This window comes from Anser cygnoides, chromosome 8 (genome assembly GCF_040182565.1).
Source record: "Anser cygnoides isolate HZ-2024a breed goose chromosome 8, Taihu_goose_T2T_genome, whole genome shotgun sequence".
NCBI lineage: Eukaryota > Metazoa > Chordata > Aves > Anseriformes > Anatidae > Anser > Anser cygnoides.
Genome location: NC_089880.1, coordinates 8,163,056 through 8,191,038, shown reverse-complemented (window position 1 = coordinate 8,191,038; position 27,983 = coordinate 8,163,056). Strand labels below are relative to the sequence as shown.

Here is a 27,983-nt window from a genome sequence, read left to right as displayed (position 1 = left end):
ACACAGAGTGATAGGAGAACACTGTGCATTTCTGTGTTTATTTTACAAAATTGACGTGAGGCAAGCATTTTCTGTATTCCTGAATTTTCCTTGGATCTTCAGCCATGCCACATTCTCACAGGCCAGAGCCCCAAGAGTACAAGCGTGCAAGTTTCAAAGGAATCCTACAAAGTAGTTACAGCGGATCATTTGAATAGTTGAAATGTTCTCAAATAGCAAATAAAGCTGTTTGCTTGACTTTTTATTTAAGATTAATAATTAACTACTGAGCGGAACTCACATATTTCTGTATTTTAAATGTTTTCATCCCTTACACACATTCTCTTAAAATGCTTTCTCCCTTTCTTGTCCCTTGAGCCACGTTCTTTGGAGACTTCTTACCTAAGGAAGAAGACATGGGTGCTGTTGAGTTGTACAAGAGTAATGGGCTTCTCCTCTCTCACTGTTAAATTACAGTTTGAAGGGCACAAAATTATCTCTCAATTTAGGTATATTCTGGTGTCATAAATGCAATCATGTCAAAACCACCAAGATCCTTACAACACAGGACACTACTTGTTCAGCATGTTCTTGTAATGGTGCTTTGCTCAAGTTCTCCAGATTGTGATGCGTTCTCAAGTTTAGCATTATAAGCCTCAAAGAACTACTACTTCCTAAAATTTCCACACATGGTGTGTCAACATTGCATTGTTTTGCTGATTTCCCAGTCCTCGTGCCACATACCACTTCCCCCCCACCTTGGCTCAGGTTCAACTATGCCACTGAACACCCATTTCTGAAAGTCAACTGCAGTCATCTTGAAATATGAAACAGTATTAATGCACCTTTTAATACCAGATAAACAACATACCTTTCCTATGAACCTTCCTGAGGTTCACACTTATTTTCCTCTTTCGACACATCTTGGATACGCTAGCTGTCCTCTCTTACACTGCACTTGAAATAAAGTTGTACCAGATTCTTCTCCAAAATGGTTCTGTTTGCAGTAAAATCCAACATAATCCCCATGGTAAAAGTAAACCTGGTTCTCATAAAACCCTTCCAGCAACACGTTATTTTTCTCCATTTCATTTTTTGACAAAGTGCATGGCTCTGAAAAATAGAGACATAGTCAGTGTTAATAAATTGATTATTTTTGAAATCATGTCATTGTGACTGGAATTGACACTGAGAATGCAGGTTATTATTCCCCATTCTCTTTATATATTGTATGTGACATCACTGTATTTTTGGACACTGCAGACATGTCAGACTTATCTAATACAATAGCCAAACTCTTACTCTTGCATCTGGTAAAGCTGTCATCTCTAAATAAAAAAAAAAAAAAGAAGTTAAGATCTTAATGTTCCAGCTGACAATACTCAATTTACAAATGCAAAGCATCTCAATAGGAGAAATAAAAGCTTATGCATCTTCTCGTGCCTACCTATACAAACTGGTGGTGAAGTCCACTGGCCTGCAGAACAGTAGATTCTCTCAGATCCTTGCAAGAAATGATAGTCATAGCAACTATACTGAACTGAAGAACCACTCTCATACTGGGTCAGGGGTGGGAGAGTAAGAGCTCCATTTGCAATAGAAGGTGGAGAGTCACATTTTTCCATAGGAGCTGGAATAACATCAAAAATCTTTGTGAAACATTCAACATAAGAAACTTACCAATCAGCAGCTTTAAACTGCCAACACTAGATAACTATCAGCTCTCAGCGTACGCTCATTACTGCTGCATTATGTCTCAAATCAGAGGGCAACCTCCCGTCTAATTCTAACCACAAGAAACCCCTTGTGCGCATTTCATTGTTTACAGCTGTCTTTCTACAGAGCTTTGAGTTCCCTGTGCTTGGAGAACAGCTCCTTCCTCCCTTCCACGGCCTTCCCATCCAAGGAAGTTGTATTGGTTTTGCTATGCTCAGATATACTTATCAATGTACCTGTATTGTTTAGGGATATCTGTGCGTACCTGTATTGTCGGATACTAAACTTTTATTGTTATTGAGAATACATTCTAGGCCTCCACTGCTGGAGCAAATGTTTCTAAATAGTCTGACACCGATGAACTCAAAAGGACGAGCAAAAAAATATTGCTTTACCTTTAACGACACATTTTGGGTATTTCAGTCTCCCATGGTTACACTGCGTCCTCCCAGGAGATGGAAGGGTAGTCTGGGGAAAATCATACCCCTCTTTACATTCAAACTCTATGAGGTCACCATGTAGGAACATCAGTTCTTCCTGTCTCCATTTTAACTCTATGTTGTTACTGTTTATAGCAGTTACATTAAGAATGCATGGATCTGGGAAATAAAAGCATAGTTCAATAAAAGCAATCAAATTTGGTCAATGCTCCCAGATACATGATCTGATTTTTCTGGACGGTCCTTTGGGGACCCAGGAGTTGGACTTGATGATCCTTGTGGGTCCCCTCCAACTCGGATATTCTGTGATTTTATGAAGTGATTTCTTAACTGCCTTTTGCAGGAATTGAGAAAGAGATATCTAAACCAGTAATTATAAAGTGTTTTGGAATCTTGCAAGAAATAGAACTAAAAACACATTTAAAAAGAAAGCCAAAGCAAAGAAATAGGCTGAAGTAACAGAAAGAACATTCAAAAATAATAAGCTCAGAAAACACACTTCAGATACAATCGGGTTTCTACAAATATTTGCAAACATACAGCAGCCTGGGTATACCACTGAAGAAGAACAAAACTTGTTTACTGTAACTTGAAAAGTTTATGAAATATTTCTGGAATATTAATCCATCCAAACCAACCTGTCACACTTGGCAAGCCCTTCTGGGACAGTAGGAGCTAATACACAGGAAATTTAAGCTATTAACCTAAAGAAGTGTTTTCACAATTCTTTGTTTGCCTTTTTTTTCTTTTCCCCTGTGTTTCGTCACTGTATAAAGTATTTAGAAATCTTCCCTTTTTTTTTTTTTTCCTCCAGGATTTTGTGGTTTTCTTTAGGCTTTTTCAGGCTCTTCAAGGTCAGTATCGTTTTGGTTGCTTTCTGACAGACTTCTTAGTGCCAGGATCAAATTGGGTAACCTAGCTTTCTGTCCGACAATTAACCTCTAACTTTTGGATCCACTGCTCCACTTTAATAAAGCCTGACAAAGGGGCAGTTGAAAAAATAAATTTCTGCAAGTCTCAAGAGAATCAGTGCTTGACAGAGGCCCCTATTAATGATTTTCTGAAGGAAAGGCAAGGAGAAATTACCTATCGCACATTCTAACAACAGCACTGTAACAAAATATTGGCATGGATATTTCCCCAAACTACCTACAGTACAGGCTATTTCCAAACTGATTGGGTGGGGACTGAAAAGAAATCTCAGAAGACACGGATAGGATAATGCAGTTAACGGGATGCTTAGAACATACACAATATTCATAGCTGATGAGTTTTCATTATTTCACAGAATTTGTTAAATATGATCATTGAGATCCAAGAACGCTGACCTGGGCCTTTCAATCCTGAGTAAGTATGTTTTATTCACTTAGAAATAAATAATTTAAACAGAATCAGTTATTTATTTGCATTTTCACTGTAGATTAAAAACTTAAAGTGAATACATTCAGCAAAGGATGCCGGGCAAGTGGATGTGTGGTGTAGGAATCACTTCATTACAGGAAGGAAGGAAGGATAAACAAAGAACTCTTGTAAGTCGTCAGAAGTAGTATTCCTGCCTACATTTGTAAACTCCTAGTGGGAGTTCTATACGTTGTTTCGAGCAGCATACATAAGAGCAACATGGAAAAATCAGGAAGTCCAGAATTAAGTGGTGGATACAAGGACACAACAAAAACAAAGGCTGGAAGTTTAAAAATGAAAGTCCAAGTCACGTTCCTCGCTAACCCTAACCAAAAAACTATCTAGGCAATGACTGCAGTCATTTCTTCTACACATCTTTCGAAAGACAGGAAGAAATCCACTGAATGGGGGACGTGGGAGATAAAGAAATTGGAAAACCTTCCAAAATAATGGGGCTAGCTAAGTTCTAGAACTCTTCACTCAGGAAAACAGAGGAACTAAGAACAGGCCAGAAGACACTTAGCAGCGGTGGGCTAGGTGTAGTTGATAATGGTTCAGCCTCATGTTTCTGAAATCTGTTAGCTCAAATGAAAGAGAAAAGGGAGTCATTAAAAGATTATCTAGAGGTCCTTTCCAGCTTTTCCTTTCTACATTACATGTCACTTTTTGTTTTTCCTTACAAACCTTACCCAAGCAAGTCGGTTGTTCTGTCCAGTTTCCTTGTTTGCAGTAAACAGTGCTAGGTCCATCCAAAAAATGGTAAAGCTGGCAACCATATTCTACTGAAGAACCATTTCTGTAGCTAGCCAAGAGAGGGCTAAGAAGAACACCGTTTTTAATCACTGGTGGAGGGGTACAGCTCTGCTGTATTTCTAATACAAGGAAGGGAGAGATGCAATTAGATCTTTAAAATAATATCAACACTGTTGAAAGCATCAGCATAGCAACAGACTTTGGTCCAAAATTTTCATACCAAAAAAGTGTATGTAAGTGAACTTCTTTTTAGAAGTTTCAGTTTCAGATACTCTAGATTTAGCTTACTGATCTTCAGACTATTTCTGTTCCTTCTACACTCCTCACCTATGTCCAGTCTCGACTCCTGCTGGTTTACAGTCAATACGGATTGGTTGCTTTTCTGTGCTGAGATTGTCTTTATTTGTTGCTTGAAATGTTAAACCCATATGGAGTTCAGAATAAACCTCAGTGAATTATTAAACGAAGGATCAAAATACTCTTGAATCTGCATGTTCAGAGATTATCAACAGAAGGGGTACGAAACGACTGAAGGTAAACGCTAACATGTAAAATAAAATTACATATACAGGACAGACTTATAAGTGTAGTTTACAGTCACAGAAGACAACAATCATTCACTCAGCTACTGCTATACAAAGCATATGCAAACATTTTCAAGAGTAAGGAATTGTGATATAGCAAAGAAGTAGTAAAGTTAGTCATAAAAATGCCTATAACAGTATTGGAGGCCATTGAATTCTCTGTTAAATTAACTAATAAAGTAAGGTTCACCTACTCATTTCTTCACTGTGATATGTTTTGCTTGTCCTTATTGCTGCATCTAGCTTGAGTGATGTTGCCTCAGATTCCTGTTTATTTATAGATCCTAAAACCACAGCAGAAACTTAGAACCAGCTTGTTCAAAAATAATTCATTTTCAAAAACACCCCAAAACAAACAAGTAAACAAAAAACACAAAACAGACACTGATGTTTTATAAGATGTAATAAAAATCATCATTCCAAGGGAGAGCTACACAACATGGATTCCAGTTGAATCCATCTAGCTCATCCTTTTCTCTTAATCTGTGAACAATGGATTGGCTGCAGAATTATGTAGCGTTTTAACTCTCGCACATTTAACAAAGGAGAACAAACAGCTTTACAGATATGTAAACTGAGGCTATTTGGAAAAATCAAGTTATTGTTTGAAGATCTATTTCTACTTAGGTGCCAGAAGTACTAACCTATACAAATAGGGGGTGATGTCCATTTTCCTTTTTCACAGTGAATTTCCTCAGATCCTCTTATTTCAAACTTACTTTGACACTGTATACGAACTTTGTCACCGTTATGATATGTTCTCCTAACTGTGATGACATGGGCATGAGGAGGAAGTGGTGGTGGAGGACATTTATTTCTTACATCTGAAAATTAAAGAATACATAATGTTTGCTCACTAAGCAAAACAATTCATTTTGCTATACAGTGCATAAGCCTATTGTTCAGATGATGTTTCTGGTTAATCCAGAGCAACTTCTTACCCCTCGTTTTCTCCCTAAAAGAAAATCCAGAACAAAAATGTGATTTTACTTTGAACAAATATATAAAAGAGAGGAATTATGCTATTGCACTGTTATAAACAAACTTGTAATTTCTCCACATACACTCATGAAAATGTTCTTTAAAGGTCTTCAGGAAATAGACATTTCCCATACTACCCGTTGCTATAACATTTACCACAGTGTATGTATCAATTCTAATGCTACAGAAGCAGCAATACCGGCAGCCCATTTCCTATCCCCAAATGAAGCTTGAGATTGGTATAACCTCAAAACTAGATTTAGGCCATGTACTCACTTCTGAGTGCTACCTGTTCTTTGCACTCACCTAGGGAAAAAGTCCTGAACAAACATAGGCCTGGGGGACATACTAACATGCCATTTACCTGAGATGCTCCAGTGTGTTTTAAACTCTAGGATACCTCCTAGGAAAGGAACACAAATTTCATCTTTGTACCAATCACATTATTTTCTACAAGATTAGCTAACAAAGGCGTGCTGTGTTGAGTTTTGGGCCTCTCTTTACAAGAAAGGTGTTCAGTTGCTTGAGCATGTGCAGAGAAAAGCAACCAAGCTGGTGAAGGGACTAGAAAGCAAGACATATGAGGAACACCTGAGGGAACTGGGGCTGTTTAGTCTGGAGAAAAGAAAGCTGAGGGGAAACCTCATTGCTCTCTGTAACTACCTGAAAGGAAGTTGCAGCAAGGGGAGAGTCAGTCTCTTTCCTTGGGTCAGAAGTGGTAGAACATAAGGCATTGGCCTCAAGTTGCACCAGGAGAGGTTTAGATTGGATATCAGGAAGAATTTCTTCATGCAAAAGGTGGGAAACATAACATCAGTTTATGTTCTTTAAGTAATATTAAAAATTTTCAGCCAGTTCATTTTCTGTTTTCTGCTGTACACTGTAGCTCACAGTTCTGCATCACTAGGCCTTTTACTCTTCTGAAAGGATTATTTGTTTTGTTCTTTTTTTTTGGGGGGGGGAGGGGGTGGGGGTGGGGAGAGAGGGGTGCTGTGGGAATTTCCAGTATCCCCCAAAGACTATGGAAGCGATAAAATTGCCGAAAGCATGTTTCTTCCTCAGGATGGCCCTTCTAATTAATTCCATCAAAAACATACAGTTTGGTGAGGCTGCAAAACTCTGAAAAGCACTGAATAACACAAGCTAGGAAAAGGTTGTAAATATATAAAATAATTCTTAACACCTCAAGAAGTATGTTTCCACCTCATGAAGCTCCTAGACATGCTTGAGTAATCCTTCACATAATCTGAACATGGTTTACCTTGAATTTTAAGGGCTGAGTATCTTCACTGTAATTGTTTCTTTGTGCTGTTTTACAAAGAAATAATTTTGCCTTTTTTTTTTTTTTTTTTTTTTTTTTTTTTACAAATGTAAAAATAAGCTACCTTCACACACTGGAGGATCTGGATACCATCCAAAATAGTAACATTGAATTAGGTCAAATTCATGGAAAGAATAATTTGCCTCACAGAAAAAATGAACAACATCTCCCTCTTCATAGATTTTCTTCACAGGATAGAAACCTCCATGTTCTATTCCATTCAAAGGGTAGCAAGTTATTTCTGGGAAGAAAACACAAAGCAGGGAAAAAAATTGATAGAGGCTGGAAGGCTTTCTTAAAAAAAATAAAAAGTCAACAGTTTATAAAACAAGCCTGTTTGTAAATTTTTATCCTGTTGTAGAATAGGTCACATTTCAAACAGTTATTTCCATGCCCACTACATACTAGTGCAGTTTGGAGTAAGGGACCACCCACGTGCTAGGCACCTTGCTTCTTCTGTAGTGTTTCCTCCTGCAGTATGATATCCCTCATCACATTTATATAGCAGTGTTTCATTCACTCGAAGCTCTTGCTGGGTTGTGAAGTAATAGCCATGATGTAAATCAGGTACTTGGCATGACTCTTAAATAGAACATATGCATAATGTTAATTGCTCTTTTCATTTAAAGTTACTCATCAAAAATTTTAGTTAAAAGTGATCATATCAGAGGAAAAGACTTTGCAAGTAATGAATAATTAAAAATGCAATATTTTACACAGGTTCTCCAGTCTTTGTTTGGGAACAAAGTTTGATTGGAAATAGATTTGAAACAATATTATTTAATCTATACTGAATCCCAGCTACATACAACTTTATCTATGCCAATTGACTAGACAACTAACGTGTGAAATCTGAGAATTTCATCGCACAAGGTACAGCCGATAACTTACTTGAGGAGTATCCAAGTGTCCTAACATCAGCAATTTGACAAGACAGGCACAGCAAGGACAGCAGAATTTTATATATATAAAATTTGTAAGGAGGGAAATGCACAATCCTACCAAAATTTTTAGTACAGCTTGGTTGTGAGGACCATCCATCCGCTTGACATTGTACTGTATCCTCGGTACCACCATTTGGAGTGTGGTAGCCTAGATTACATTTGTACTGCAGTTTCTCATGTATTTTGAAGGACATTTCTGTACCATAAAAAAAGCCATTTTCCAAAAGAGGCTTCTTACATTTTTCTAAATAAAAAGAGACAGCTTGGTTAGGAAGAAAGAATTAAGGGAATATTGTTCTCCAATAAGCAAGGGAAAAGGGCTTTTAATTATCTCCATCTAATTTTATTTTCTTGATCTGTTGAAGAAACTCTACCACAATCATCGGATACAAACACATGTTAATATCATGGAACATGAGAACCAAAGAATCTAGAGCTATCGAGGCTCAGATACATATCTGGGATGAAACTGTCAATTAATTTTCCAGAAATAAGGTAGACTGGGCAACTTTCTTGAAGTTCTTATAAAAGCATATTTTCAAACGGGGCTCTTATCATATGTATTATTGTAAAAATATTCCATATAAGAACATATGTAGTTTGTATACATAATGTATTTAACCTTGTCCTAACTTATGCATTTTATCCCTTCTGTTCTGCAGCTTCTGACCCTGCGTGCTTAAGGAAATTGAGCTAGGAAAGCTTCCCACTAGAAGCAATAATGAACTTAATAAAGCTAACTCACTGTAGCACTGTGGCACTGGAGACCATCCTTTTGCTGTACAAGTTATTCTTCCATCCTGAGTCCCAGTTTCGGTTGTATAACCAGCAACACAAGAATAGGAAAGTTTTTTTTCTTTACGCATAGGAAAATAGTAACTTTTGAAATTATAATAGTATGGGGCAATCTTTCCATTTTCTATATGTGGCAAATCACAAAGTTTATCTGCAAAGAGATGATAAACATTTCTCACTAAAAATCTCATCCCATACAAGATTTTTTTTGCATTACTTTGTTTAAAGTCAGTTGGATTGATTCAGGCTTTCAAACAAGATGAATGAAATTGTGAATACTGACAAGGTCACTGCTAATTTCTTTGGCAGTCATTATTAAAACAAAAATGATTCATCTAAGTTTCCATACTTACTCTGTTTACTTATTTATTAAATCTCATCTTAACCATGAAAGTTTTTATAAGACTCACTGAAATTAATATATATCAGAATTATATCTGCTTTTGCTCTTTAGGTTCACAGAAATATCACCTATAGAATGAAACTTGCTCACATGAACTGTGCGAAACTGATGCAAAACACATTTGACTCTTTTTAGCGTGGAAGATGTAAGTATGAGCACCCCCTACTGAATAACTGTATTGAGGCGTGCTCTAAAATACAGTGCCAAGACTTAGCTATGCTATAGCTGCATGGTATAAGAATGACAAATTGAATAAGCATGACAAACTGCCAGGAGGTAATATAAGAATTAAACTTGCTGATGGAAGGGCGTTAAAGAACAGTGGTAAGGGAAAAGAAAGAAGAAATAGAGGTTAAAAAAAGCAGCAGCAGAACAGCAAAAAAAAAAAAAAAAAAAAAGCAGTAGTAAGAAAATATTTCAAATTAGTGCTGAATGTGACACTTCAGTATGAAAACAAAAACAAACAAGAAGAACTCTCCTAGCTGCGATGACATAGGCATGAGGAGGAAGTGGTGGTGGAGGATATTTATTTCTTACATCTGAAAATTAAAGAATACATAATGTTTGCTCACTAAGCAAAACAGTAAGCAAAACAATTCATTTTGCTATACAGTGCATAAGTCTATTGTTCAGAAGTTTCTGATTGATCCAGAACGACTTCTTACCACTCATTTTCTCACCAAAATGAAAATCCAGAACAAAAATGTGATTTTACTTTGAACAAATACATAAAAGAGAGGAATTATGCTATTGTACCATTATAAACAAACTCATAATTTCTTCACATAAACTCAGGAAAATGTTCTTTAAAGGTCTTCAGGAAATAGACATTTCCCATACTACCCGTTGCTATAACATTTACCACAGTGTATGTATCAATTCTAATGCTACAGAATGACATACTAACATGCCATTTACCCGAGAGGCTCCAGTGTGTTTTAAACTCTAGGATATCTCCTAGGAAAGGAACACGAATTTCATCTTTGTACCAATCACATTATTTTCTACAAGATTAGCTAACAAAGGCGTGCTGTGTTGAGTTTTGGGCCTCTCTTTACAAGAAGGGTGTTGAGTTACATGAGCGTGTGCAGAGAAAAGCGACCAAGTTGGTGAAGGGACTAGAAAGTGAGGCATATGAGGAAAACTAAAACAAACAAAAGCCAACAACATTTATGTTTGGATTTCTTGTATAACTATCCCTTGGGTCTCAAAATCTCTCCATGGCATTGCAAGACAATCTAATTTGAAGACTCAAAATTTTAAAGCTAAATGAAGATCTATGAACCTTGATAAATTATTGCACCTTTCCTCAATCAAGTCACCAGAATTTGCTGCACAACTTTTTAAATAAAGTGCCAAGATAATCTCATTGCTTGTATTTCCCTTTCCCACACTGCTCCTCCATCATATCTAAATTAAATAAATAAATAAATAAAAAACTCGGTCATTAAGATTTTAAAGTAGTTTTAAGTCAGAAGTGGTTGCTACCTACATGCCTTTTGTTTGACTTTCAAAAATGTACCAGTGTAATTTCAACTGCTTTGCATAAGGACAAAACTCTGGTGAAGACAGAGGTAGTAGCAACACATACATTGGAGTGAAATACACATTAGTAGATTCAAAAGGAAATGAAAAAAGAGAGACACCCTTTTACTTAACGGAGGTGTACCCTAATGAACAGTCCATAGCATTGCGAAATTGCAGTTCAGGTGGTATGCAACCTATATAAACCCAGGAATTTAAAACAGTACTGAAAATAGGGATAAGAAATGTGAAACATCTCCCCAAACTAGTTACTGCAGGCTCCATTTAACTTCCGCTCTTTTGCTCAGTGGTCAGCCAAAACATTCCAATTACTGAAACATGTCAGTATATATAATGTTTAGGGGTGTAAAATTCAATTTGTACAAGTGCCTCAAAATGGCTCAAATACATTTCCAAGAGAAAACTTTTCTGAAAAATTCTGAACCTTTCTATTTTACAGCTTCACAGCTTAGACATGAATCTGTAGCTCCGATAAGCAGCAACAACTGAATCATAATCATCAGCCATCTCACAAAACTGTATTTAAAAAGCAGTGTTTATTCTTGGTAAAGATACAAAAGACACTGCACTTAAGACAGCTAAACTGCATGTTCTGAATTCAATGTGTATTTATTAACAGAATTCAGTGTTCTTACCTTCTGCAAAGAGTTTGCCTGAATTCATCATAACTAGGAAGAAAAAACAGCCTTTAAATCTCATCTTCATTGCCGTCTCCATCAATAGTTTTCACCATCTGCAAAAACTCCAAGTATTGCTTCTGTAAATTATTAACTGAATCTTCAAAGGTATTCACAAATGCTCTAGTGTCCATAGTATTTTGTAACACAAGTTACTTCACTGAAAACATTATTTTTATTTATTTCTCCAAATAGCCTAACTAGACTTGCAGAACTCTTCTTCCATTTGGCATGCTTTATATCAGTAAAGATAGAATTTATCATTTTACAGTGAAAACAGGCCACAAACTTAAACTAACTGAACACTGTTCCCCTCAAAACCTCTAGAGTTCCAAGTTTAAAGGGCATTCTGTTATCAGGATATTTACCTTGGCTACAATAAGAGGGAAAATAAATAAATAAATCTCCCCTTCTCCACCCACACTTTCACTCTTTCCCCATATAACCATTCTGTTTTATCCTATATATTATTCATTCTGGAGGCTCTTACATTAAGGAGAACTGTTATTACCTATCCTTATGTTCTGTAGCATACAGCTATCTCCTTAAAGTCTTTTTTTTTTTTCTAACCAAATCAAAATGGAACCTTATTATTGCCTAAGGAAGTCAGATTAATTTCTTAACAATGGGGTGTTTGGACCAGATGACCTTGGAGGTCTTTTCCAACTTTAATGATTCTATGATTTTATTGGGAGTGTTTAAGTAAAGGCTGGATGTGGTGCTTAGGGGCATGATTTAGTGGGTGATATCGGTGGTAGGGGGATAGTTGGACCAGCTGATCTTGGAGGTCTTTTCCAGACCTAACGATTCTATGATTCTCTGAACTGATTGACTAATGGCTACATGTTGATTTAGCATCAAATTCTACCCTTAGGAGACAATCTCCAAACCTTGGGGGAAGATTTGCTCTAAGAAAACACAAATTCAAGGCACAATAGAACATAATTTAAGGGAGATTCTGTGATGAACACCATCTCTTCAGCTGCTGACTTCAAAGGAAGAAAGCACTCCCAGAATAACCTTCCCTTAAAGTAACAGGTGAGTTCCTAAATTCACCCTTATAACATCAATCACAACCTTGTAGCATTAAAAAAAGGTTCCCATGGTCACTCATGATCTCTCAAAGTTCACTAGAAAGTGAACTCAAGCCCCTGAAATCACTAACCAGTTTCAAAATCAGCCGACTATCTGTCCTTCCTATCTATAGCTCTCCAGGTCAGACAAGCCAACACAACTGTCCCACACAAACAACTCTGCAATACTTTATCAGACTGAGGAATACAATGCTATTGGTAAGACTCAGTTGCATAACAACAACACATTACCGCACTAGAAAAATTGTCAAGAACAAATGTTTTATTGTACAATTGTTTTTGCTAGTAGCACAAAATAGGATTTCAAAAGCTGTATACAATACAAAAAAGTTGCAAAAAAGTTATCTGCAATTTGAAAAAAAAATCAAGGGTAGTTTAACACATATTTGTTTTATTTTAAAACCATTTAGCTGCCTCCTACATACATACTGTACAAAAACACTTTCATATATTTTATTTACATTTCAGTAACAGGCAATGCCAAGTGTATCCATCACCATCAGAATTGCTTGGAGAGGATCCACAATTTCTTGCATGTTATCCTTCCTCAAAACCCAGTCTGGTTTAATTCTGTTGAAATAACAGTGGTTTATTAAAATAGCATATTGCTGCTGAAAAACTGCAGACTAATTTTTAAGCTCTTACCTTGAAACTGTTTTTGTCCTCAGAGGAGTTACTGGAATAAAGGAAGTTCCACTAATTAAAGGGTTTGTCTTCTGTTTCACAAGTGTTCTCTCTGCATCCATTTTGCATTTACGAGCTGTAAGTTTATAGAGGCTTTGAATGCAAGCAACAGCTCTTGGCAAGCTTCGGATTTCCTGAGAAAAGGTGAAAACAATACATAGTTAATACTACAAACTTGAAAGCAACTTAGATCAATAAATATACTTTATTCAATGAAAACTGAACATTTTTAACGTAAGCTGAACTTCTATCCGCAAGTACAGTGAAACTTTCAAAATCAGCATACCTACTACAAATTAGTGGTCTATTGCTATCAAAATATGTAATTGGAACACCACCTGAGACCTCAGAAAAATAAAAAAGCGCAGGTCATATTTTACTAATTTCTCACTTTAACCATTTTAATATGTCACTGGCATATGTCTGCAACAAGTGATACAGAGACAAATTAGTGTTTATGTGCATCTTCGTATCAATGAAAGATTAACATAGTTGTCAGAGGTTACTGGATAACTTAAGTGCTCCTATCTGACGGATAAACAGATGATGCCTATTTGTAGCATAGAACTCAGATTATCCTGATAATCTTGTTGGAGATTCTATCAATAAACACGAGCAAAGGAAATTTCTTTCAAAAACAGGCTATGTCTCTGTTACAATAGAATGTATCAACAAGAAGTCATGAGCAATTATATTGCCTGTTTTTATAGACAATAATGATCTTAACTTTATCTGAAAAGCAAAAGTAAACTTTCAGAAATGGGGGGATGGGGAGAGTTAATTAAGAAGCAAATAAACTATATCTAATGCTAAGTAACTTGGCCCTGAGCAACTTGATCTAGAGGGTGGCACCCCTGCCTACGGCAGGGGGGTTGGAACTAAATGATCCTTATGGTCCTTTCCAACCCGAGCCATTCTATGATTACAGAAACTCATTAAAAACTGTGGAAAGTAGTGATTGCAATAACAATCTTGCAAGGATTGCAGGATCAGAAATCCAGTGACATATTGACCTGCTCTGAGTGATGAGGACATACAGAACTCTAAGTAATAACTGTTTTCGCCATCCTGGAATTGCATTTTCCCATCAACAGAGTTTAGTTATAATTAACATTACAGCTGTAATTGGTATTAGTGGAGAAGAAAAAAAACACAACACCAAAACATAAATTAAAAGCAAAATACCATTAAATCAAACTATTAAAAACAGGACACTAAGTCTTACCAAAGCTCTTTTCGAGTCCTTTGAAAGGATAGCCAACAAACAACAAGTCTTTGTGAAAATACTTCCTCCTTTCTCTGAAATTTTGTCCCCAGCTTTTCCTCTGTACATTTGCAGTAGGTCTAGTAACGTATCTATGGAATTTTCTACTTCATAAACTGCTTGAGTAGTTCTTTCATACTGTTGTACAAGAAAGAGACAAGAAGTCTTATACAGACAGATCCTCAACGTAACTTTCAGATTAGATGAAAAAGCAAAATCCACATTCTTCCCTTGACCAAATTTGCAGCTGGTCTGGCATCCAAGTGATAAAAATCACTTTTGCATGTTATGCCATTGTAATGGGTTACAAAAAGCTACCCTTTTGCTCCCAACCCCTCATTTAAAAATCCCCAGAACTGGATTTTATATTTAAAATAGAATAACAGATACAATAGGTTTAGAAAAAATTAAGAATAGATGTAGCCTGAATATTCTTTTTTTTTTCTTGAAATAAGAAAAATGTATTTGAAAATAAATGTCTGTAACTTAGATATAAGATCAAAAAATTATGTTAAAAAGTTTTATAAATTTCAGAATAAAAACTCTAGATTGATCAATCCAGAGTCAATATCTACAGTACTACTACAACTTTAAGTATTTATGAAAATGATCAGCTCCGTAAGAAATGATCTATTCTCTGACATGAATTTGGAAAAGTATCCTATCTTCTGCAACATATATGTTTTTACTTTAAGAACTTGACAGTTTATCTTTACTACAGTTACCTGTTTCTACACAATACTTGGGATATCCTAATAATGTAAACAGTTAAAAAAAATTCACTACTTTATGCCCATGGAAGCATTTTCTTTTACCAAATGTAGTAATTATTTAATTTTCTTAAGAAATAACCTAATTAAAACTCAGATTTATTTTTGCTTTTCAAAATTGTTCAATTTGTTTTAAATTCATTCAGCAATTTTGTGGATAAATAAAAACTGTAATAAAGTAGCCTACAGCTCATAGCCCTGCAAAAGAAAATATTAACATTACCTTTGAAACATTAAGTAGAACTTGAATTGAATATCTGATCACATCCATACATGGAACACTCCGGTTGCAACTTCGAATCAGAACAAAAATAGTGAAGATTGCTCTGCTCTGGACCATATTTTCGCAACAGAGTGGGGAGAGTCTGGTAACTACCTCTATAACATAGAACATTTGAAGAAGATTCTTAAGTTCAAGCAATTTATTTTCAATATTACAGATCTTTCACTTAAATTTAAATAGAACTTGTAAAGAAGTAAAAAAACACCATTATTGATTTAATATGATTCCATAATAAAACAAAATACTGACCTAGATGCTTTAATGCTGCAAGAATGTATGAAAGATGTTTGTATTTTAGAAGGTATTCAATAGCAATTGCAGTTCTGTTGCACAATTTGTTTTCTTCTTTGCTGTTTTCATTAGCCTTTTCCAAACTGCGCCTTAAAGCTCTAGTTTTTGCTGTGTCATTACGCTTTCTCCAAGAATATCCTCTCCACAACGCCTATAGAAAAGGAATTTCATAAAGCCCCCCCCAAAAAACTTGTGAACAGAAGAGACAATAGAACAGAATTTGATTAGCTTTCCAAATCAACATAACACAAGTCTGATTAACTATTTAAATACTTTGGTTATTCATTTTTAAGTAACTACCCAATAATCACATTCAGTGTTTAATTTTCCAAATAGTGCATTTGCAAAACAAAAGAACAAAACAAACACGAATGTACACATACCCCCCACACACCTCCCAAAAGTCACCTCAAACAGTATCTGCTTAATATTACTTCATCTGTTTGCACTTAATTTTGAATTGAAATTGTCTTGTCTTGTAATTTAACTGATAAATTCAACAATCAATGTAAACATTTACATTTGTCCTCTCTCCAAAAGCACATGAAACAAAAACAAAGAAAACTGCAGTTTTCTTTTAACAGGTATTTACCTGAAATTTAATTATTCCAATGGCAAATTTTCTGTTACGTCTGCAGGCAAGAAATCTTCGTATGCTTCGTTGGATTATGGTTGCTGCATCATTTCTGCGATTTAGCCAGCCTCGAATCATACGTTGCAGTTGAATAATTCTTTGATAATCTCTTTGAAATCTTTTCTGTTGCATTTTTGCTCGAAACCATCTCTGTTTAAATTAAAGTAGATTTCTATTTATTTACTTAAGACTTCTCCCAAAATTCTTACTTCCCTTCCTAAACAAGCATTGGTAAAAAACAAAGAACTACTTTAACATGAGTTTTGACATACAGGCACTAAATATCCCTAGCACTCACCTGACCACCATGACTCAGCTGTGATCTGCCTAGTGGTGGCTGTAATGAATGACTGCAAAATAAACTCAACTGCAGAACTCTTCCTCAGCTAGGAGCAGGTAGGGAAGCATTCTGTTTTTTTCTCAGCTGTCTTTTAGGAAGAACCACTACTCCACTTCCTATTTCCCAGGTCTGTTTCTTCCCCTCTATAGAGAGGGGAAATAGTGTTCTGTATGCCAAATCTTACCAAAGGCTTGTCTAATTGTTTAGACAACTGTTACCTCTCAATTTATCTAATACTGAACTCCTTCCATCGATGGGACTAAGCTAGTGACCACTCTGGAGACCTCCAGAGCCTGCTGAGATCTACTTTATTATGTTTAGCTGCCTATAAGCAGCATTATTTAATAAACTGTAGTCTCTATGTTTTAGCTTTATTTTCACCTATGAAGGAACTACCGTATCTTAGTGCTACAGGTCAGCTGACACAATAGATTAGACTATGTTACACTAAAAGATTCATCCTTAATTAGACTAACCTGTATTATAAGAACAGATGAGATATGGTTTTGTGCAAGCTTTAAGATGAGGTGAATCCTATAGGCCCTTTGAATTTTAATTGCAGAGACATGATGATATGCAGCTGCTATAAAGTAAAGCAGTCTCTTCTGTTTCTGTTCTGAAATCTGTCAAGGAAAACAGAAAAAAGAACGTCATTAATTTTCATACCCAGAGATAACTGATCATCTATGCGAAGACCATAGCACACAGCAAAGTATACTTCAGCAAGATGCTGAATAATGACCGTTGAAGTCATTACCTCAGAACTAAGTAAGATACCTTTCCTCAGTCCTAGGTCTCTCTAATCTGAACAGTAACACATAGAAATGATTGTAAGTAACAACTTTAACAGATAGAACAGTTTCAATGTAAGCATGCATGGGTGTAAAGGATCAGTTTATGGGTAAGCCAAAAAGATTTCACAAGCATTTAAAAAAAAAGTTTTTCTTTTTGCCAGCTAGAATTAATGCTAAAATTGCTATGGAGATATTTTACACCAAAAGTAGTTATAATGTGAAGTACACCAACCTTTTTTCTGACTAAATAACCCCGTATAAATGCTTGCAGTTTAATGATAGCTCTTCTAGTTCTATTGTATTTCATAAATTGAAGCCTGCCTTCCTGCCAAGATCTCAGATGTTTTTGGATGATCACAGCAGCAGCTTTTTGTTGAATAAATTTTCTTCTCTCTTTAAAACATCTGTATGTTGCTTGGATCAAACATGCAGCTTGAAGCTTCTGAAAAAGATTTTAAATAGCGCATTGATAATTAAAATTTAGTTCTTTCCTGTCCCGATCAATGAACATTTATGTTTTTGTTCTTCTCTTATGAAAGATTTTTTTTCTAGAACTAAAACACAGATAAAGAATAAAAATAAAATAGGAAATAAGCAAACTCACACCACATCAGTTTATGTAAAAATCTACTTTCACAATTTGGAATGTCTTTTCCCTTACCTAAAGGTGGTCAAAATATTGGTATAACTTAGTTCTTTGTAAGCAATAAGGCCAACAGATCATTTTTACATTTTATGTTATTGGCATAAACAAGGACAATTCAACAAAATGGAACTGTTCAAAAACAACAGACAACCTAGTTGGTCTAAGCAAAAAAGAAATTGAATATTTTAAAGATAAAGCAGTTTAGATTTGAACAATCTTTGTTCTGACACCACTTTTTTCTTTTGTACACTTCCAGATTGATGACAAAACTCACAAATACATTGAAAATTTAATACAACCATGACATAGAGTGCAAGTGAAAACATACCTTTCTTAAAAGTCTTCTAGCCCTGTACTGTCTATATGCCAACTGAATCTTAACTGCAGCATTCTTAGTTGCCAGAAACTGAAGCTGAACCATTCTTGCAGTAAGGGTTGCTCTCCATCTTCTTTGAATAGTAAGTGCACATAACTTCATTTTCAAAAACCTAACATGAAAATGCATTTTAGGCTTTCTAAAAGTTGAGAACACTTAACATTTTTAAGTATGAAGTTTAAAGTGGAACATGTAGCATCTGGAGACAGGAAGTGAGGAAATGAAAAAGGCAGCTTGGACAAGCCATTATATCTATAAAATATGCATATACAATCTCTATTAAAAATCAACACCTAAACACTCTGAAATAACTAAAATAGTCCAAGAAAACACAGAAGTACTAAATGGGAGAGAAAAAAATAAGTTGTTTCTTCCCAATATCACCTTTTTTTTTTAAAAAAAAAAAACGATGTTCAGTGTACAATGGAAGCCAAAAACTTGTAAGGGCATCATCAGGAAGGACACCAGTAATAAGTCAGAAGGCAAAATTTTGCTTCTATATAAAATGTTGGCATACTCCTGTCTTAAGGATGATGTGCAGTTCTGGTCTTTACACCTCAGAGAGGATGGAGCGAGTCAAGGAAGAATTAAGAAAATATAGAAAATGGAGCAACTGACCAAGATGGTAAAACTTAGAAGGACTAGATGCTTCAGATCAGAAAAAAAATGGGGAGGGAGGAAGAGACAGAAACAGAAAGAGTGAAGGTTTACAAAACAATTTAGATAGACATGCTGAAAGTAAAGCTGTTATCAAAGCTTGCGACACTGAAACAAGGGGATGGATAGCCAGTGATCTCAGTAGAAAGACTGGTTTAAAATAAAGATACTTTCTTTTTTCCCCCACAGTAGATACTCCCAGAACTTGCTGCTAAAAGAAGCTGTGGGGGCAGCAGCAGATTTTAAAAAGCATTACACAAGTTGACATACAACAGGTCCTTAGAAGGATATTAAAGATAATAGGCAAGGACATAAGCTCTAGCATTCATAATCTATGAAACACTGATGCTGAGGGAGAACCTCAGAAAGTGGTCAGGTTCATATACTCTCCCCAGCCAGCATTTTCTATTGCTAATGACAGAACACCGTTCTGAATGGGATGAAACATGTCTGACCTAGGAGAGCATTTATTGTAAAATCATTTTGGCAAAATAAACAGTAGTTTAACTAATCCATCGTGCTTATAAAGAAATAGCTTTTTCATCCTGTTAACTTTACATTATAATTTTAACAATATCAAGAACATCATTCCTATAAAAATAGGAAAAAATAAGAATCAAGCCCTAGTCTTTCCAAATCTCTACTATGTAAAATTTAAGATTGTGTAGCTTCCAGTCCAGAGAAATATTTAAACATAAGAGAAATCATGTGCAAAAGAATAATTACATTAGCATGAACAGGATTGATGCATATTACATATGTGCATATTACATATATGCTTGAGGGTCAGAGCTTGAAAATCTATAGGTATTTGCCAGAGTGCAAAGCAGTACTAAATAAATATATAATAAAAAATTTTTAAAGTAGAGAAATTTATGTCAAATTCAACATTACCAGGTCCTCTGCCGTTTTGTTTTGAAGTGACTCTGAATAACACGTACAGCTTTTACTACAGATGCATATTCCTTTCGTGCTTTGTAGCCTCGAAACCACGCCTGAATTATTTTTGCTGCTCGCATTTTGTTAGCCCACTGCCTGGCTTTATATCCTCTGTATGATGCCTATTAAACATACAAAAACAAACAAACAAAAAAACACACACCCTTGAATTTTTTTAATGGAACAAACCAAATTAAAAAACAAAAAGTCCCGTTAGCATGAAAGGCTTTTAGGATTCCTAGCTCTACAATATTATATACGTTCAGGAGACATTTTCTAAAACAACTAAAAACGCATTTAAGGAAATACCACAAATGCCACTAATGTCTGTAAATAATTATGTAATGAAGAAATAAGTAAAAGATTAAAAAACAACACAAAAAACAACTCACTTCCCAACAATGCTCTCCACCCCCAAATTAAAACCCACAATACCCAAAAACACCTTCTGGGATTACCTGAATTCTAATAGTAGCTCTTTTGATTTGATTGTACCTTTGTTGTTCAACATTTCGCATCCGATACGTTCTGTAGTATTGCTGTATTAATAAAGCAGAAGACTTGCACCGAATGTATTGTTGCCTCTGAATAAATCCACGAAAATATGCCTTGAAAGCCAAAGCCAATATTGGAATATTTACTCACTTGCATGGCATTGACCATTGCATTGAAGATGACTGAATATTTTTAATTATTGCTACAGTAATTAACTTGTTATAAACCAACAGTATAATTAACTTTAAAATAGCTCTGATTTCCCAATTAATTGTTTTCTGCTTTTTAAGTGAAAACATCATACTTGTATTGTTCTGGATATATAATGGTAAATATTCAGAAAAATAGCTATGAGGCTGCCAGTTCCCTCCCAACCCTCCAAAGAATAGAAGTGAGGAAGGCACACTTGTTTTCTTATCTACCAAAAAAAATTGTGTTTTCCAACAGGATAGTAATAGCAACCTGAACAATTATTAGAGATTACTTCCCTTTCCTTCCTGATCTGGGGAAAAAAGCCCTCCTTTCATTCCAGTAATGTCCTGAAGACAAACCTCTTTCCTTTTACCTTAGGGTATAATAATTAAGAACAGCAAGGGAAGTCATGTAAAACTTCTCCCAGAAGGAACAACAGAATATTAATTTAAAATAAAAATGACTCCCAGTACAAATCATAATTAATATAAATAACAAGGAGAAATACCTTCTCTCCCTTATCCTCAAAAAAAAGCAAAAGCACATCAGAGGAACAGGTCTCCTTGACTTTTTTAACTAGACAGATATTTAGCTTGCTACAGGGAGATGGAGCAACTCTCATTACTTCTTGCCAACCACACTAATATGTTGTCCCATGTGTGTTTAAGTGTGTTTAATCACTTTTCCCTAAGAATGAAATATGTCTCCTCAAATTCTTTGTCAAAATGTTAGCTAGGCACCAAAATTATTCTGGATCTATTTAATGTCTTAAAAACAAGCAAACAAAAAAACCACTATACTTTGGTTATTCAAGAAGACAAGAATAAATCAGAAAGTCTTAAGGAATGCAGCAATTGTACTTCTTCCATTTACTTCACTTTATACTTAGTACCAGTGCCAACTAATGTCAACACATCAAAACAGCTTTCATTTGCACTCCAATCAAAAAAAAAAAAAGAATTAAGCTGTTAATATTTAAGTAGGTGGAAGCTAATCAGGCCAAAGAAGTCCTTAAAAAAAAAATTCAGAGTTCCAATTTGAAATAGTTAAATTTTAGTGGAAAGAAAAGAAGGAAGAGAATATCACTTTTGAAATTAATGCTTCAGCAAGGAAAACCAAAACAAGAGACAGACTCATTTCTGTGCTCTGCAATATTAAATGCTACACACCTGATGTACTGTACTTCAGAGCTTAATTCTGTTTTAACATATATGTTTGAAATAGTAGCACTAATCTAAAACAAACAAAAACACTATTGTACATTTTAAAGTACCTGAATTTTTATTGCGCTTTCTTTCATTTTGTGAAACCTCTTCTTTTCGATGAATCCCCTGACCCTTGCCTGCACAATGATAATTTTCTTCCGGGTTTGTAAGTAAGTCGTTCTTTGGCATTTTACAATCAAGCGGGATCGGTACCATCGCTGTAAGACAATTGCTGCTTTTTTATAGCTTGCATACTGTGATTTAGCTTTATGCATTAAGTAATAGGCTTCTAATGTAATTGCTGCTGTTTTAAGTTGAATAAATTTTCTACGATGCACAGCCATCCAAAGAAAAGACTGAATCTTCCTTGCGGCTCGTATTTGTCTTGCTGTTTTTCTTGCTTTCATTCCACGGCAGGCAGACTGAATAATTACTATTGCTTGCTTTTGAGCAGAGTATTCTGCTTTCTGTAAACGAGCCCTGTGGCATGCTCTGTACCACCTCTGAATAGCAACTATTGAATTCTGAATCAATTTATAGCGACTCCTTGTTCTTTGGCATCGGAACGCAGACTGAATCATTATCGCCGCTGCTTTTTTTGCAAGAAAACGCTTCCTTTCTACATGCATTCGGAAAAATGATTGTATGCGTAGTGCAGCAAGATTGGTTTTATACAACTGCCTTGCTTTTTTAGCACGAAAAGAGGACTGTAGGCAAATGACGGCCTTTTTTATTTTTGCATAGTTTTCCATGTCAGCTTCTTTTGCTACTTTGGCTCTGAACCTTTGTTGTATAACTCTGATTGCCCAGCACAACTGTTTATAATACCTATGTTGTACATACATTCGATAACTAGATTGTATTACAGTTGCTGAAGCATGCATAAGTTTCAGTTTCTGTCGTTCCTTCATGCCTCTATAAGATGCTTGAATAACAAGAGCAGATTTCTTCATTGTCAGATATTCCTTCTGTTGGTTCTTTTGTTTAATGTAGGATCGATAGTAGTTCTGTATAGCAATAGCTGCAATTCTCATATTTTGGTAGGACCTTCTATTCCTGTACATTTTGTAGGCTGACTGTATTGTACTAGCTGCTAAATGCATACGCTCAATACTCTTCCTCAGTCTGATACCTCTGTACACAGCCTGTATAAGAATAGTTGCTCTGCGAAGATGAAGATACTCCTGAGCGTGCTGCCTTGACAGAATCAAAGCTCTGTATCTTCTCTGAAAAACAAGAGTAGCTGCTTTAAGAGAGAGATACCTTTGACGTTCTCTGAAAGCTTTAAAATTTTTCTGAACAACAATAGCAGCACGGTGTTTTTCTTGAAGTTGTTTTTTTAAACGCATGTCTCGAAAAGCCTTCTGAATACAAATTACTGCTTTCTTTAATGAAGAGTAGCGCTGTACTGCAATATTCCTTAGGTTATTCGCTCGGTATCTCTTCTGTATTAGCTGGGCTGCCCACTGAACTTTTCTGTAGTGGTGGCACTGCCTATACATTCGGTAGTTTCTCTGTATTGTAAGTGCTGCCTCATGCCTTTTCTTCAAGAAGCATCTTGTTTTCATTCCTCTATAGGCAGCCTGAAGAACTAAAACAGAATTGTACTGTTTTAAGTATATTTCTCTGACACGCTTCCCTTCCCTGTAAGCACGGTAACGTTGTTGTATGATTACCGAAGCAAGCCTTAGAGCTTGGTAAGAAATGTAAATTTTATGCATTCTTAATGTTGCTTGGATGACCGCAGCAGCTTGATGCATCTGCTGCATTTTTTGCCTTACCACAAAGCCTCTGTAGGCAGACTGTATGATAACAGCAGCATTAAGGAATGAGAGGTATTTTTGACGTTGAATTTTTGCTAGTTTCGTTGCTCGGTATTTTCTCTGAATTACAATAGCAGCTGTCCTAAGGGAAATAAAATGTTTTCTTTTGAGAAAAGTTCTAAATCTTCTTTGAATAAGCTCAGCAGATTCATTCATAGTTCTTACAAGTCTTCTTGTTTTCATGCCACGGAATGCAGCCTGGAGGCGAAGCGCAGCACTTCTCACGGTCATATAGTTATGAACTTGTGCGTTTCGCTCCTTACAAGCACGGAACCACTGCTGAATCCGTCTAGTTGCCAACAACAAGTTTCTGAAATCCCTTTGTTGTTTGTGCATTCGATAATAAGACTGTATCATTGCTGCTGACTGGTGCATAGTTTTTAAGTCTCGTCGAACTTTCATGCCTCTACAGGCAGCCTGAAGGATAACGGCAGATTTCTTAAGCTCCGAGTACTTCTTACATTGTACTTTACCTAAACAAAATGCTCTATATCGTCTTTGAATTATAATTGCTGCCATTCTCATTGCCCGATATCTAATGTTTATGCGATGCATCTTAAACATGGCTTGAATACAAATAGCTGCTTGGTGCATACAGTGAATTTGTCGTCTGACTTTCACACCTCTGTAAATTGCTTGCATTTTGACTACAGCTGTTTTTAAAGATAAGTATTTTTGCTTTTGCCATTTAGCATGAATAACTGCACGATAGTGCCTTTGAACTACTATAGCTGCAGATCTAAGTGTTACATAGTCCTTTTTCACCAGGTATGATCTGAATGCTGTTTGTATGGTTGTAGCAGCTTTTCTTTGTTTCCTCAATTGTTTCCTCGCAGTCATCCCACGGTAAGCAGACTGCAAGACTAATGCAGCTGCCTTTGTTTTTAGATAAAGTGCACGTTGTTGTTTTTTCATATAGTAAGCTCTGAAGTATCTCTGAATCACTAAAGTCGACTGTCTTATTTTTTTTAATTTTAGTTGATTCACATGCATTCTGTAATAGGACTGAATAATCGTTGCGAGATGGTGTTCCTTTTGAATTTTTTTTCTCACCATTTTCCCCCTCCATATGGCCTGAAGACGTACTACACAGTTACGCAGCTCAATATACTCTTGCCGTTGCTTTTGGCCTATGACATTCGCTCTGTAATGTTTTTGGATAATTAGTACAGCGTGGTTCATAAGTCTGAATCTTTTCAGAGCTATGAATTTTCTGAAGGCAGCCTGTATTACTGTTGCAGCAGCACACTGTCTTTGAATCTGCCTTCGTACCTGCCAGCCGCGAAATGCTGCTTGTAAAGAAAGCACAGCTGCTCTTGTCGTTAAGAAGGTCAATCTTTGCCTGCTTCTAGTCTTGCAAGTTCTGTACCATCTCTGAATCACAATGGAGGCCTGAATCACGGCCTGATACTTCGTTCTCGCAGCATGAGCTCGAAAAGCAGTCTGAATTTTAATAGCAGCTCTATATTCAAGTTTAAGCATTTTGCGTGCCTTATAACCCCTGTAGGCTGCCTGTAAGCACACTGCTGCTTTTTTAGCTTGTAAGAACTCCTGCCTCTGGCAGAGCTGTTTTTGGTATGCACGGTAGTGTTTTTGAATGACAACAGCAGCTCTGTAGATGATTAAATAATGTGTCCTGTCCCTTCTCATTCGGTATTGTGCCTGGAGAAATACTGCAGTCTCTGTCCACTTTTGTATTTGTTTCCTGACAAGATAGCCTCGAACTACAGCTTGAATTCTTATGCAAGCATCCTTCAATTTTCTATAATCTTCTTTAAGTTGAAGAGCATACCTATGAGACCGATACCTTTGCTGGACATAAAGTGTTGCCTCCAGTAACGCACAATAACGCCTACGTGATTGTCTCATCTTTACAAAAGCTTGTATTTTCACTGTTGCATCTCTTAAGTCTTTAAATCTCTTTCGGACAACATAAGCACGATAACTTGACTGAATTTTTATCACAGATCTCAATATGTGCGCCTCTTTCCTAGCTATCCTTCCTCTGTAGGCAGACTGTAGGACAATAGTAGCCAGACGCATCCTCTGGAAAGACAAGGCTGCTTTTTTAGAAGCCACACATGCCCTATACCAAGCTTGAATTACAGAGGCAGCATTTTTCATCTCTTTGTATCTTTTTACCTGTTGGTATTTTCTCACATGTGACTGCAAGGTAGTAATGTGTTTTTTTAATTGTAAAAATCTTAGTTTCTCTTGTCTCATTCTCCATAGTGATTGAATAGCACAAGCTGCTTTGGTTTGCCTGTAAAGTATACGTGCATTCATGCCTCTAAAAGCAGCTTGGAGAACTACTACAGCTGCACGCTTTCGCAAGTAGTTCTCTCTCTCATTTTTTCCTAATTTATAAGCTCTGTAATACTGCTGAATGGTCACTATTTGTGCCCTATGCTGCTGGTAAATACGTCTAGCTATCTGACACCTGTACCATGCCTGAATCTTGATAATGCTTTGCTTAATATGTAGGTAACGCTTCAGATCTCTGTGCATCCTGTACCAAGACTGCAAGACAAGGGCAGCTCTCTTTCTTTTAGCCAGTTTTGAAGATTGCCATTTTCGGAAATAAGTCTGGAGCACTAAAGTAGCTCTAATTTTCTGCTGGATTTTGCGTTTTCTCCATCTTCTGAATGCAGACTGAATAATAAGTGCTGAAGACTTTAAGATTTCATATCTTTGTCGATCTTCTTTTGCCAACTTAGATGCCCGCAGATGTCTCTGAATTGTAACAGTAGCCCAAACAATTCGTTTATATGCAGAAGCAGACATCACCATCCTTCTCTTTGCTTGTACAAAGATAACATAGTATCTTAGCTGCAAATATTTTTTCCTAGCAGAGTATCTCCTCCAATAAGCCTACAGGAAAAAACAGAAAATTTAGTATTTTCTTTATGATAGCTTAAGTCTAATTTTGACAACTACTGCCCTCAGACTTATTAAGATTTGTGTACTTCTACTTAACCTCCATGAAGATAAGCCTAGATACCTACATAAAAAACCATGTCCAAATGCTTGAAACCTTGCTTTTTTAGCACTTTAAATTCCAGAGAAAAAGTGCTAAATTTACCCTGGCAACAAAAGATTCCCTGTTAAACTATGTGATAAATCAGTGATTCTTTAAAATCCATTACAAAAAGTCCTAAGAATGTAATATATGGCTTTGGGTAACAGATGGGAAAGTATCTTGAGAAACTGAATTAACTATCAATTACTAACTACCAGCTGGTAACTAATTTCTGGCATTCTGAAAGTGCCCACTGCAGGTGTTATAACATTAGGTGGCCAATTCTTGTCTGGCTTCTTTACTGGTGTTCAGCAGCTGCAAAGAAGCAAGCCAGAACAATCTGATTGGTCCCTACATTGCCTGGCTTATGGTCCAGTGTTTTAATAATTATGGCATATCAGCACAAAATATTTACTAAACTAAGAAAGAACAAGTATAGACTTAAAAGCATATTACCATTTCTCTCTGGAGCGAGAAAATTACCAAAACATCTCAAAAAGGGAAAAAATTGTATTACGTTTTCATGAAAACATCTGCTGCTGTAAGCAGCACAAATGACCCTGAGCAATCCTTTTTCTTATAGGTTTCACAGAGTTTTCCTTGAATCTCACTTTATATCATATTACCTTGATGTGTAATCTCACTTTATATCATATTACCTGAATTACTGTGGCAGATTTACTTCTGGTTTCCTCTAGTTTTGTCTTTTTCAGATTTAAAAACTTCACCCTGGCTAAGTATCTTCTCCAATGATTCTGGATGAACACTGCTGCATTGTTTTTCCTCAAGACACGTCGATGAGACAAGAAGTTTATTGCATGTTTTTGAATTATCCGAGCAGCTCTGTCTCTTTCCTACAAAGAGTCAATTTCCACTGAACAGTTAGGATGCAGTTAGAATAACTATCTAGAGCAATCATATAAAAATTAGGCTTGTTG

The 27,983-nt window shown here is 36.0% G+C and overlaps 2 protein-coding genes across 6 annotated transcripts in view; both read right to left on the bottom strand.

The window, feature by feature from the left end:
* Positions 1-8: 8 nt before the first annotated feature.
* LOC106041943 (coagulation factor XIII B chain) lies at positions 9-12,786 on the bottom strand. Of its 4 annotated transcripts, none has more exons than XR_010833173.1 (13): positions 11,498-12,786; positions 8,865-9,065; positions 8,178-8,363; positions 7,581-7,757; positions 7,240-7,416; positions 5,518-5,697; positions 5,068-5,157; positions 4,226-4,408; positions 2,091-2,294; positions 1,427-1,609; positions 1,282-1,307; positions 851-1,092; positions 9-381 (listed from the first exon to the last, which is right to left on the bottom strand). XR_010833173.1 is itself a non-coding variant. In XM_048067031.2 (12 exons), exons 1-11 carry the CDS (start codon positions 11,577-11,579, stop codon positions 881-883), a joined length of 1,875 nt encoding a protein of 624 aa, XP_047922988.1. In that variant the 5' UTR covers positions 11,580-12,786; the 3' UTR covers positions 9-381; positions 851-880. The 4 variants fall into 4 exon arrangements, 2 of the variants coding, with proteins under 2 accessions (XP_047922988.1, XP_047922991.1); XR_010833174.1 differs by having other exon boundaries at positions 9-164; XM_048067031.2 differs by lacking the exon at positions 1,282-1,307.
* A 91-nt stretch (positions 12,787-12,877) lies between these two features.
* The window catches only part of ASPM (assembly factor for spindle microtubules), a 28,895-nt gene continuing 13,789 nt past the window's right edge, over positions 12,878-27,983 (bottom strand). Inside the window, exons 17-29 of one of the 2 annotated variants that reach the window (XM_048067029.2) lie at positions 27,705-27,899; positions 22,272-26,897; positions 20,770-20,919; positions 20,267-20,433; positions 18,668-18,827; positions 17,926-18,135; positions 17,376-17,522; positions 16,518-16,709; positions 15,884-16,076; positions 15,575-15,729; positions 14,543-14,719; positions 13,279-13,451; positions 12,878-13,203 (exon numbers count right to left, since the gene is read on the bottom strand). In XM_048067029.2, coding sequence (XP_047922986.2) covers positions 13,098-13,203; positions 13,279-13,451; positions 14,543-14,719; positions 15,575-15,729; positions 15,884-16,076; positions 16,518-16,709; positions 17,376-17,522; positions 17,926-18,135; positions 18,668-18,827; positions 20,267-20,433; positions 20,770-20,919; positions 22,272-26,897; positions 27,705-27,899 — 6,651 coding nt within the window. In that variant the 3' untranslated portion in view covers positions 12,878-13,097. The remainder of the gene's footprint in view (positions 13,204-13,278; positions 13,452-14,542; positions 14,720-15,574; positions 15,730-15,883; positions 16,077-16,517; positions 16,710-17,375; positions 17,523-17,925; positions 18,136-18,667; positions 18,828-20,266; positions 20,434-20,769; positions 20,920-22,271; positions 26,898-27,704; positions 27,900-27,983) is intronic. The other variant, XM_067001433.1, reaches the window with a different exon arrangement.

What these genes read in the sequence shown, in the direction of transcription:
- LOC106041943 (XM_048067031.2), bottom strand. Translation starts at nt 11,579, where the DNA reads ATGGAGACGGCAATGAAGATGAGATTTAAAGGCTGTTTTTTCTTCCTA. An exon ending in CCTTACTCCAAACTGCACTA is followed by an intron (nt 7,417 to 7,580) that starts GTATGTAGTGGG and finishes TTTTCTTCCCAG; the next exon opens with AAATAACTTGCTACCCTTTG. An exon ending in AGATCCTCCAGTGTGTGAAG is followed by an intron (nt 5,698 to 7,239) that starts GTAGCTTATTTT and finishes TTTAATTTTCAG; the next exon opens with ATGTAAGAAATAAATGTCCT.